The 13,126-nt window shown below is 36.3% G+C and overlaps 1 protein-coding gene across 1 annotated transcript in view; it reads left to right on the forward strand.

The window, feature by feature from the left end:
- Window positions 1–11,271, forward strand: part of SRBD1 (S1 RNA binding domain 1) — a 231,114-nt gene extending 219,843 nt beyond the window's left edge. Inside the window, 2 exon segments of the mRNA NM_001133776.1 lie at window positions 6,847–7,031; window positions 10,349–11,271. Of these exon segments, the coding sequence (NP_001127248.1) occupies window positions 6,847–7,031; window positions 10,349–10,638 (475 nt within the window). The 3' untranslated portion in view covers window positions 10,639–11,271.
- Window positions 11,272–13,126: the final 1,855 nt, after the last annotated feature.

Raw genomic sequence — 13,126 nt, forward strand, 5'->3', positions numbered from 1 at the left:
TCCACCATGAGCCTGTATGTTTTTAAATACTACTTTTTTAATCTGCCCTCTTCTTTCAAACATTCACAGACACTAATCCACATTATGGCTTTACAGGCAGTAAATTAAATTATATTAATTCTAAACACAGTGTTTTTGAGCTGTAGAGAGTCTGTAGCCTTTGAAATCACTAACTTAATTTTGTCCAACTCTTATTCAGAAATTCAAAAAGAGCCAAAGCTTTTTCCTTTTGAATTTGGTTTAAAAAATAGTAAGAAATTGCTCCCAGGCAGTGGTCCTGGGTGCCAAGGTTTATCAGAGATCTAAATCTTTTGTCTGCATGAAAATCTCCCAAAGTAAAAGGGTAGGCATGCTAATGAAGATGTAATCTGTTATAACTTTTACCTTCACTACTACTGCCTTATGATGTCAGGTGTGGGCAAGTCTCTTAATCTCTCTGAGATTTTGTTTTCCTATCAGCAAATCTACATTCACAATAAATATTTGAGAGAATTAAATGAAATAATCTGTTCTGGGCACTTTCAAAGTATCTGTTTGTCTGCACATAAAGTCCTACCTCTAAAAGAGCAGATATAAGCGGAAGACTTTTTTTATACTGTCATTACTTAAAATTAGATTGTAAGCTCATTCAAGGCAAAGGCTCTATTGTCTTTCATAGAGCCTTCCTCCACAGTAAATAAACGTTTATTGAATAAAGCTGAGTATGCTTTTCTAAATTATTTTTTGTTGGTTTCAGCATTTTGTCATGTTCCTTTGAAGAGCCTTGATTTTAGCAAATCTTTATCATTTGGGCGGGGGAATGGCAGGGTGTGTGAAACAACCAGACTCACAGGAAAGAGGGTGATCAGGCTGCATAATACTGGGTTGTTGATTTTTTTTTTTTTCTGGTTCTCTTTTGGGAGGGTAATGGTTTGTTATTTTTCAAAATGTGAGAAGACTGATTTTTCAATGTCACTTGTAAATTTATTTCTAAGACAGTTCCTACAACAGTTTAGATGTCTTTGGAGCAATAATAGCAACATTTCAGTACACGACACCTTTCCTATTTTTATATACTCATACTCATTTAGAGGTATACATACATTTGTTTAAATTATATGATAATTACACAGTATAAAGCGAGTGGTTCTGAAATAGGAAAAGCTACACAATCACTGTGGTTGTGTATGGCATTGGTTATTTCACTGATCTTAGATACTTTGAGGTAACTATATGAGCACTGTTCAACTACTTCTGAAAAGATGATCATCCTAAATCTTTTAGAAGATTTCTGTCTCAGGACTTTTTAAATGGCACTTTAAAAAATGTTTACTCTTATTCAGTAATGCTAAATTGCTAAGTAATAGAAATTTTAAAATAAAACAGCTTTCTAAGGATATGTTCTCCTACATACAATGAATGCAACATGCAGTGAGTATCCAGTTTCTGTACATGTATAACAGATCTTTGAAAAAGCAGGAAACATTTAGTAAGTTCTTCAGAAGTTAGAAGCAGGTAACAGTCTGATGCTTATAATACAGAGTCCTTTGGAAGACAAACTACATTCCTTCATGTATGACAGGAAATCTTTCTCTTTTCATTTCTTTTTTTTTTCTTCTACTCATATATGCAGGAGGTGCTCCAAATGGTACCAAGAAATAACATTTAAAATGCCCCCACCCATGCCCAGATAGCTGCATGCATTTTAAAACTATATTCTCTCATCAGAGTCTGGAAGAGCTTTCAGAACAACTTCATGACTTTCTGAAGGGGTTACATTTTTAAAATGTTTATCTTAGTATGTTAATTTACTGTAAAAAAACGGTCTCAGCTGTAAGTTCTACTGGATAATTCTTTGCCCTTTTTGTGGTTGATTATTATGCTAAGAAATGCCATTTAAATATTATTTTCACTAGATATCTGTTAGCTTCTGTAGTACAATAGGTAGTTCTGTGGGCCTCTCTATAAATGAATGATACTTGAATTTATAATTACTTGTATATTTTGCACCAGCATAGATTGTTAAGGATTCTGGCCTATTTCAGTATCTTGGTTTAACAAGGAGGTAAGACATTTGAAAATGCCAGGTGCAGTGGCTCACGCCTGTTATCCCAACACTTTAGAGGCCAAGGTGGGTGGATCTCTTGAGCCCAGAAGTTTGAAACCAGCCTGGGCAACATATTGAGACCTCACCTCTACAAAACATTTTTAAAAAATAAAAATTAGCTGGGCTTATGGTTCCGGCTACTTGGGAGGCCAAGGGAGGAGGATCGCTTGAGCCTGGAAGACCAAGGCTACAGTGAGCTGTGATTGCACCACTGCTACAGCCAGCCCCTGGGTGAAAGAGCAAGACCCTGTCTTAAAAAAAAGTTTGAAAAGATTCCTCAATGATGATTAAAATGCAGTTTGCATTGCTGTCCCTTTGATTTGACTGCTAGAACAGCCCCTATGGTGAAGCCAGCACTCCTTTTGTAAGCTAAGCTAAATAGGTACTGTGGTATTCTCAGCTGTGTAAATTCAGCTCCTCTGTAGATAGCCTAAAGGAGCAGTAGGTTTTCCTCATTTGCCACACTTGAATTTATATTCAATTTTTAATATTAAGAGCAGTAAATTCGAAAATAGAGAGTAATAAATTTTAAAGAAATGTATACATAGAGTAACATATATGTTATATAGAGAGAAAATATAGAAACAGTAACAGATTTTTAGAGTAACAAATTACTACTGAACTTGCATTTATGTCCCACAGTTTACATAGTTTTTTAGGCCAGATTTTCTTAGAGTATAAGCTTTCTTTTTAAATTATTGAATATTTAACCTGTATTACAAATTAAGACCTGCTCTATCTACCTGTACCTATTCATTTCTAAAATGATGTGTTCTTGCATTTAATTTTGTGCTTGTTGCGTTACTGTATTAAAACTGAGTAAAGCTAATGGGTAAAAATAAACAAGTAGAAAAGTCTCTGGAAAGTGTTGAGAGTGGGTAGACTACTAGATGTACTTTGCCCTTATAGCATGGTTCTTGGTGGAGTTGTAAATCATATGTGTTTTGCCCACAAAGCACATGCTAATATTAAGTTGTTTTTAAAGTGATTGTGTTGCATCACCATGGTTCTTCTATGCTCTGTGGGGTATCATGTTGCTTTAATGTAATGAACCAAGTCCTCAGCTCCTAAATCTCCATGCTGGAAATGATTACATAAAACTGAATGGCCATGTCTGAAGTCATGAATCTTGAGAATTTCTTATTCTTTGGGAAAAGGCTTACAAGACTTTTCTTATTCTTTGAGGGGAAAAGCCCTGCACTTATAACAAGTTTCTGTTGAAAATATTAGCCATTTTAAGTTATATAGCATTCTGTTTGAAAAATAAGCATTAACTCTGCTGCAAGGTCTGTATTTTAACTTTGTGCAGATGTGTGCTTAAAGAACATGATGTGCTTATTTGTTGCATTTATGCTACTTTCTTACTTTAAGTAAGATGGATGAAATTACATATTAAATAAAAACAACAGTCCTTACCAACCTGAAAAAGCCTTCCAAAAACAGTGGAGAAAATGAGAATATGACTTTAATAATTCATTGACTTTTGAAAGAATTGTCTATTTAAAAGCATGTATGTAATTTCTTTGCAGGTTTACTCAGTGTTTTTAATGTTAAAAGTAATCTGCCAGTAAATTATTTGTAAAATATTACTAAAAGTATTATTTTCTATCTTAACCAAATATAGGACTTTAAATTTTACGTATCTTGTTATACACAGACATATATATTGTGTGTGGCATAAAACTCGAGTTAGAATAACTTCATGGCCTTGGGCAAGTTATTTAAACTCCCTGACCCTCATTTTTTTTTTTCTGTATGACATGATACCTGTCTTTTAGGATCATTGTCATGATTAAACGAGAAAAATCTATTTAGAACAATGTCTGACAGATATTTATCACTACCTATTCACTTCTGTATGCCAAGCTTCATAAAGCAGTGTGTTTTTATTTGGTACTTTTGAGCTAGAAAGTACTTTGTATTGAGTATTACCACACTCAATTCTAAAGTGAAACTTTGTATTGGATATTACTTTTCACACTTAATTCTGAAGTGAAATTTAGAATACGTAGAATAAATTTTTCTTAGGCTATTTAAGGAACATATGTTTATTGAATGGCTACTAAGCATAAAACATTGCTTCCTATCATGTACAGTTGACTATATTTAAAATTCATTGAGGTAGAGGTCAGTTTGAATGCTATTCCAAGTTCGTTTTACAGTTCCTCTCTTTGTTGTTGGCTCTTTGTGTGTGTGTGTGTGTGTGTGTGTGTGACCTTGTTAACTTTAAGAAAGTTTTCAAAATAAAAAAGCACTTGACTTTGTAGTAATTTAAAAATAGAGTTGATCAATATGAAGCATTAGCTAGGAGTACAAGTTGGTGCTTTTTTATTGATTTCAGTTACTAATGCCCTCAGGCTTATGTGTGTAAGAATGAAAATTATATATGAAATATGCACCCAGGTTAAACAGACCAATGTTCTTGTTACATCTGCAACCACTATAGGCAGAATTCTTTATTTGGAAGTGACTTTGGTAGCAGTTAGTTCCTCTCTCCCTCTCTCTCTGTCTCATACACACACATACACATGTGCAAGCAACCTTAAGATAGACTCATACAGTGCTTTGGGAAGTTTCTGCCATTTAGTTACTTTTATTAATTATAAAATGCTATTCAAGGTTCTAGACTTACAGCACATGAGTATACATTTTGTCATTTTTAACAGATGGTTAGAAGCCAGAATCTTGAGGATTTGAAAGATACTCCGCTAAGTAGCCAGTTGCAGACCAGTAAAACCAAGAAGGTGAATACCAGGGAAGCCTGCTCAGCAGGGCACGCATTATTTAGAAAGTTGTATAAGGAAGTTGGATTTGGGCAGAGGTTGTCATGTGTCGTCTGCCCCATCAGTCAGAGCTCCAGCAGCTGTTCCCTGTCACCAGGACCCTTGTATGCTACTGTCCATCCATCAGCACTAAGAGATACTGGCTGCCTTTCCACCATGCTGGGGAGGCCACGGACACACAGACTTACAGTGTTATCTCACTGACCACCAGTTTGGATGAAAGCTCATTTTCAAAGAGGGAGACCAAACACCAACATTTTGGTATTTTATTAGACCATTAACCAAAATACATTCTCAAGAGAATTAGTCGGATGCCATAAAGTGTGTCTATTTTTGGCCATATATGTGGCTGTAATAATGTAGGAGTGTTGCACATTTGAATCCAAAGAGATGCCCTACTTAAGTGAGAGATGGGAGAACTTTCTCCACTAGATGCCAGATTTGAGTATCACTGTGAAGAGACCTTTCTGGTTGAACACAACAATGCAAAAAAGACTTAAAATCACAAGCATTCTTTTTTTGATAGTGCAGCAACCTGCCAAATGGGATATATCCCCATTCTGATTATAGACAAACCTCCAGCAATTCTCTTTTTCTCTTTTTGTATTCCAGAGGTATCCCTAGAGGAAAGGATTTGAGGGCATTAGTATCACTATCTGCCTGATTACTGTGTTGACATTTTTAAAGTGCCATTAATCATAGGAAATGGAACTTAATGGTGTAGAAAAATACCCAGCCAAGGAATGTCAAGAAAGTAAGCTACAGCCCAGTATTCACATGAAATTAAAGGGAAATGCATCTTAACCCTTTAATTGTTTTTTTCTTCTTACTGAATTATAAAGGAAAGTAATTGAGAGGTAGCTTTGCAATCAAAGGTAATGGTAAACATAGTAAAAGAAAATTATAAAAGGCAGATGTTTTTATTTTGCAAATATTACAGTTACATGATGTATAAAGAATATAAAGATAATATTCATCTTTAGATAGTATAATGGAAGTTTTACCTGCTTCCATTTTGGAAGAAAGTTACTTTTTCTTTTTGATATCCCCTCATATATTTTTTCTGTTGACTCTGATACTGAATATACTTGATATAATTTAGTTTATATGAGGCCCAACTGTTGATGGAATTTGAGAGTTATTAAGCTGATGGTATGCTACACAGGTAATACTGCCATCAAGGGTATACAGAAGTAAAAAGCAGTGATAGGACACATGAATAGAGTAATTCATTTTTCAAAAGCGGGCAATATTTAATGCATATTTTGTTAGAGTTTGGTATCATTTCATCATTTGCCTATTAGCTAATTTAAATAAAATGTTTTCCTAATTGAAATTGTAGGGAACAGATAAATATAGATAGCCTCATTTTTGAAATATATGTGACACTAAACTTATAATGAACATTATACTGTAAAATATTTTTGGCTGGACACGGTGGCTTACGCCTGTAATCCCAGCACTTTGGGAGGCCAAGGCAGGCGGATCATGAGGTCAGGAGATCGAGACCATCCTGGCTAACACAGTGAAACCCTGTCTCTACTAAAAATACAAAAAATTAGCTGGGCGTGGTGGAGGGTGCCTGTAGTCCCAGCTACTCGGGAGGCTGAGGCAGGAGAATGGCATGAACCCGGGAGGCGGAGCTTGCAGTGAGCTGAGATCTTGTCACTGCACTGCAGCCTAGGTGACAGTGCGAGACTGTCTCAACAACAACAGAAAAATGTTTTTGGTGCTGACTCTGAGCAGGTGCTTCATTTGATAAATAGCACAAAAATCTTTAATCCACTTTTTCCCTCTCCCTCAGCCTTTTCTTTTTCAAGACAGTTTACAGCACAGGACACATAATAGATTCTCAATAAAGACTGATTGATTGACCTATGGGTCTAAGATGAATGAATTTTAGGGTGATCTGTATGAGGAGATTGCAGAAGAAGTAATATTGTTAAGTGTTGGGCTTTTTATTTTTTTCCACTGCAGGTTTTTATCATCCATTGGAGGGACACTGTATGAGATTGGAAAGCCTGAAATGCAACAAAAAATAAATTCATTCCTTGAAAAGGAAGGAATGGAGAAAATTGCAGAAAGATTGCAAACAACAGTACACACCTTACAGGTCATCATAGATGGTCTCAGCCAGCCTGAAAGCTTTGACTTTCGAACAGGTAAACAATTGAACTTGAATTATAGCACCTTGCATTTGCATAGCTCCCATTATCTCCTTTGATCCTCACAGCAATCCTATGCCATAAGCAGATGGATATTATTCTCCCATTTTATACATGAGAAAATTAAAGCATAGTGATCTTCCTTCAAAGTCATTATAATTAATATCCAGAGCCAAAGCTAGAAGCCAGGTGGTCTCCCTGGACCCCTTGTTCACTGTGTATTTCCCATTTACTAAACGAAATGCATCATGCATGTACCGCTGTATGCATGGAGGCACACTTTTTTTTATGGTCCTTTTGTAAGCTGTCTTTATCTCCTGGGAGCCAGAAGTGCAAGGTAAAGCAGTCCCTTCACAAGCTAAAAGGTGAATCTTCTTCCTAAATTATAGCTTTCCAAGTTCTTGGATTCTTTGTCAATGAACACATTGAACAAATAAGATAATATCTCTTGTTGATTTTCCTTCTAATTAAAAGTGCTCTCAGCTTTCAGCACAGGTAGATGGTGAGGGAAGTATAACAACCATAGTTGTTGAGAGCAGTGACCCAGTGAAAAAGAATTACAGTATCAAATGACCTACTTCCCAAGGAAGTTTGAATAGGAATCCCTGAGATTTAAATGAATCTGCTCACTGGTCTTATAACCAGTTTTGATGATACCATGTTTAGGGCTTGGCTCTTTTTATTATGGTTTAGGCTGCATTGAGATGGTTAGACATACTTCTTTGAAAAGGTTTAAAGGAATTTTGAGATACATCCAGCAGTTTCATTGTACTATTCCTTCTTCTGTAGGGTTTTTTTTTTTAAGTTAAAGAAAAATAAAATGACACCCAGTAAGAACTATGCCAAAAATGTGGGAGTAGAAGCCTCCTAGTAGTCCTCCACACAGTGTGGATGTTTCAGCAGACAAATCCATCTGCATTTGGAGGCCCGGTATCCTTTTATGGGAATTTCTTGGCTGTTTTTTAGCAGGAGTACTAGGTGGAGCACTGGTTCTCAAAAATACTGGATTTGGAGGTGATATGGCTACATCCTTTGCGTTAGAGGGTTGGCAAAAAATGCTGTAACTGCAGGTATCCTGTACTGAATTTTTCACATCCATCTTCATTTTTCTGTCATAGTGTCGATTGTTCCATTATCCCAGTTGCATTGTAGACTCAGAGCAAAGATCAACACTCAAATTATATGATCTAATTAAACTACCAAGTTGTTGAGCAAAAAGACAGATGCATCTGGGCTCTGGACTGAGCTTTCCAGTTACTGCAGTGTTCTATCAGTGTGGCAAGCGAAGTTTTAAATAGGTCTCTTTAAGCAAACTTTGGAACTACCTTTGCTCTAATGTAAGTCACAATTTTCAAAATGTCTGAGAACTTTCATCTTACTACTAAACACACACCCAAGGTGAGGAAGGCTTACAAACTATACTTTTGATGGGGCAGATAGCATTTTGGGCATTTCCACGTGATGATATTTTATGTTACGTCTCTTTTCTCCATTTTCTCAAAAGTATTTCCTTTCTTAATGCCTCATTCTTTACTCATAATAATTATGTCTTTTGTTTTGTCAATGGTGTAATTAATTTCATGTGTGTTAACACTGTGGTGACTAGTTAATTTCCCTAACTGGGTTCATCAGAAGCAGTCCAGACACAGAGGCTGAAAACGCTTGGTTATGAAAGTGTTAAAGTTTGCATGGTACACGGAGGATTTTCTGATTTCTCAGTGTCCCCGACTGTCTTCAGGAATATGTTAAGTAGTTCCTGACTCTGATTTTCCATGCAAGATTAAACTAAACAGCTGATCAGGAACCCTTAGGGAATCTGCAGCAGCTGGACCTCTGCAAGAAAAGAGAGATAGAGAAAGAATTTCCAAGCATAAAAACAATGCCTGTGGGGTCTCGGAGACCATTCTACCTCTGCCCCTGATCAGTGACTTAGTTCCACTTTGCTTTGACACAGCCTTAGCCTAGTGTAATATTACATTACAGTAGGTTTCTTGCTTTTGGAATTCACTGCTTTAGCATCAGGTAAAATTCCACAGAATCAATTCCAATTTTAGCATACTCATTTTTATGGGTACAGTGAGATTTGGAGTTTAAAGAAGGTTTTTATTTTGTTTTATAGGAAAAAGCTTAATTTTTAAAACATCTTGGTATCAGTATGATTGGACTGGGGGAAGGGAAGAAAGGGGTGACCAGTTGTTAATACAAATGTAAAGGATAGCTTTAACAAGTCATCAGGATAAAGCCAACAGCTGTGGAGGAAAAGGAACTGGAATGGGTGGAGGGGAAAATGAGGCCTTAGTAAAAGGAGATCCAAGCATAGAATGTGTTCTTTGTTATTAGAGTCAACACTCAGTAATCCTAGGAAAGGGGGCCTTCAAGAGGAGCATGGATAAATGGAGTCCACAGATAATCCACAGCCCCGTTTAAACTGTTAGTTCTAACTGTCTCCCTCATAAAAATCTTTGTTTTTAACTAGAACCATAATGATTCCTTGGCATGCTTTATGCCTACCTTTTGGACAATAATGAACAAAGAAATGTATGCTGGGGTGAGCAAGAAGAAAGGGCTATAAAGAACTTGGAAACAGAAGTCTGTATCTTCATCATTGTTTCTCTAGCACCCAGCAGAGTGCCTGGCCAGGAGATAATAGAGTTAACAAATGTTTGATGAATTTAATTGAAAGAAGAGAAAGAATATTAGGTACTACCTGGTCTGGGATTCTGAGCCATAGATAATCAAGAATCCATAAATGTTGATTGGATAAATATATTTGAAATGGGTGGGAATTGATTTTCTGAGTTCCAAATTTGTGGGAAGAAGTGAGGAAGAAAGAACATTTGAATTTCATCCACATTTGACAAAAAGTTGATGTACTTTCTACCATCTTTAAACAATTTAATCCAGGCACTGGGGGAAAAACAAAAAAAGCCTCCAGTCTCTTGTTTCCAAAGGTCTTACTTTCTGTGTTTGTGGTTTAGCTTTGTATATTTATTAAGCAAATATATATTCTCATCACCTCTTCACAAAGAGGAAAATAAGACTTTCTTCTCAATCCTTATGTATAATGCTAGTGTGTAGCATTGTAGAAGAAAGTAAATTTTCTTGAATTGTTTCTACTGCATGAATGCTATCTCCAACTGATATGCATGTTCTCTGAAGGCAAGCCTTGGTCTTCAGCTCCTTTTATAATCCCCCCTTAATCTTTAATATTGGTCTGGGCACATAATCAATATGTAGTAAGTGCTTATTCACAAAGTTATGTTGTATCTAGGAAGTACAATGCCTTATTTACACTTACTTTTTTTCTCTTACAGATTTTGATAAACCTGATTTTAAGAGAAGCATAGTATGCCTGGAAGATCTGCAGGTTGGGACCGTTCTTACAGGCAAAGTTGAGAATGCCACTCTCTTTGGAATTTTCGTGGATATAGGAGTGGGGAAATCTGGGCTGATTCCCATACGAAATGTAACTGAAGCAAAACTTTCAAAAACAAAGAAGAGAAGGAGCCTTGGACTGGGCCCCGGAGAAAGAGTGGAAGTCCAAGTACTCAACATTGACATCCCCCGATCTAGGATTACTCTGGACCTTATTCGGGTGTTATGAGTATCCCGCAAAGGCCAGACACTGATTTTATTTTCTCATTTCCACAGATTGACAAGGATAAGTCAGTTGTTTGTAAACTCTAGGTAGCAGATGAGAAATAATTCACTTAATATCAGAAATATTTTCCAAACACTTTCCTTTATTTTTTCTTCTGAATAAATAGAAAACCAACAGTTTGATTTCCTTTCCCCTTAAAGGAAACAACTAATACACATTCTTACATGGCTTTATGTAGTAATAGTTTTCTGACTAAAATTTTGTTTTTTATTTTTTGTAATTTATCTATAACTCCTTTTGGTTTTTGTATAACAGATTGCTTAACTTCTACTTGCCAACATCTGCCTTGCTGGACTTGTATGGGATTGTCTTCTTGATTTGAATTGTACAGTCTTTGTTGACACAGTAGGGCTGGGCAGTGTTTAATCCTTCCATTTTATAGATTTTTTTTTTTTTAATCTGGCCTTTTGGACTTCATTCATAATTTTGCAATAATCTCTTTTCCCTTGTCATGCAAGCCAGAAATATACAGTAAAACAGATTCTGACGTGTTTGTAGTTATCAAATGAATGGCTCGAAACATTTCTCAAAAAGATATATGTATTGACCCCAACAATAAATGTTTGTGGCTAGTGACTTGTTTTTTGCTATGTTGATTCAGTGAATGACCTAGAAGTCAGTCTTGATGAAAGAATATATGGTTCATGCAACCTTTGGAGAAGAGGGAAGCCTTTGAAAATTTGAAGAATGGTTTTGTTTGACTTAGCATAGAAGAGTGTGTCCTCTCTTAAATCAGAATTAAACTTCAAATGGGGATAGAAATGGTAGTTTTAAAGATCAAATATAGATCAGGTGTGAAGGGACAAGAAAAACAAGTATATAAAGGAAGTGACTCTTACTCTGTTTTTATTTAGTGGAGATGGCAAGGATTAGCATGACCATTCAGGATCAAAATAAAGCCCACAGTGAACTGGTATCCTGTTCATTCTGACTACTGCTGCTGCTGTTGATTTGCCTGATGAAGATATTTGTATGACTGAATGAGTGTCTGGTTTTCTCCATGCATGATAAGTAGGGGATAGTCACTAAAGACGACCAGTCTTGTTCATTTGCCTAGGAAACACCCATTGTCCTGGTATAATTTTTAATATTGCCTCTCTTTATTCTCAGAGTGCCCCATTTTGGATGATAAATCATATGGTCAACTAGTAGTAGTCACTAAGTAGTGACTGTGACTATGTTTCATGATAGTTCTACCCGGTGGTTTGCTGTTTTCAAAATATATATCCAACTAGTGTACGTAGATCTTTTTAATGCAGTAGGTTCCTTAAAAGTTGCATATATCAACTTTTTTGATATATACAACTATTTGCCTAGCAATTTCATTTCTGAAATACTTTTCCTCTGTTTCTTACTGGTCTTTAACTGACAATGGATCTATCTTAATGTTATAACTTTAAGTTGATCTTCCTACTCACTCCTCCCAGTATTCTTCCAGGTTCATAATCTATAGATCAGTAATGAATGATGTGTACCTGAAGACTCTTACTCTGAAGCCCGAGATGTAAGTTGACACGAATGCTTTGGGGGAAGAGGCCGTCTCCCTGGTCACTTCGGATATAGGAACAAGAAAAGTTGACAGTGTAAAGCTGCTCTGTTGACCTGGCAGCTAAGCTTTCATGGACACAACAAGGACTTGACATTGCACTAGATTGTGTAGTTTGTCCCATCCAGCCCAAACATGGTGGAGGCTGGTAGAAGGCCTAAGCTATAAAATGAGGGGCCACATCTCATTTATAACTGCAGAGTGTGCATGGTGAGCCATGATATTCTATTCCTAGTCCCTATTCTATTAGTAATCCACAGTGTGCCTTTGAGCTGGTATCTTTACTTCTGCAGACCTCCTTTTCCCAAACTTAAAGTGGCATATGAGAAAGCATTTATTCCCATATACATTTACTGGTGGCCTCCTGGTGTGCCAGGCATTGTGCTAGTCACTGACCAGAAATTGTGATAGAAAAATAGATAGGGGTAGGGAGCATGAAAAGAAGAGAAAAAGAAAAAAATAGTCATTATCCTTGTCCTTATGGAGCTTAGAGTCTATTGAGAAAGAAAGCATAATTAAAGAATCATATAAAAATGTAAAATTACAATCAGATAAGTGATATAATGGTGACAGCGTCTAATTAATGGGTTGACTTAGAAAAGTCAGAGTAATTCAGTGGGATTTGAGATGTGAAAGATGACCAAAACTAGGACAAATTTTACTCACCTTTAATAATAACTCTTCCCAATAAATAGAATGAGCTGTATTGGAGTGGGCTTAAGAGAGTAGGAGGAGGTAGATGGCAGACAGTAAACTTAGACAGTTCTTTCAGGGAGTTTAGCTGTAAAGGAAGAAGAGAAATAGCATAGTGGTTGGAAGGGGGAAATGGAGTCAAAATTTAAGACGAAATGTATACAAATGGAAATGATCCAGTAAAACAGGAAA

The sequence above is a fragment of the Pongo abelii genome, chromosome 12, assembly GCF_028885655.2.
Source record: "Pongo abelii isolate AG06213 chromosome 12, NHGRI_mPonAbe1-v2.0_pri, whole genome shotgun sequence".
Taxonomy (NCBI): domain Eukaryota; kingdom Metazoa; phylum Chordata; class Mammalia; order Primates; family Hominidae; genus Pongo; species Pongo abelii.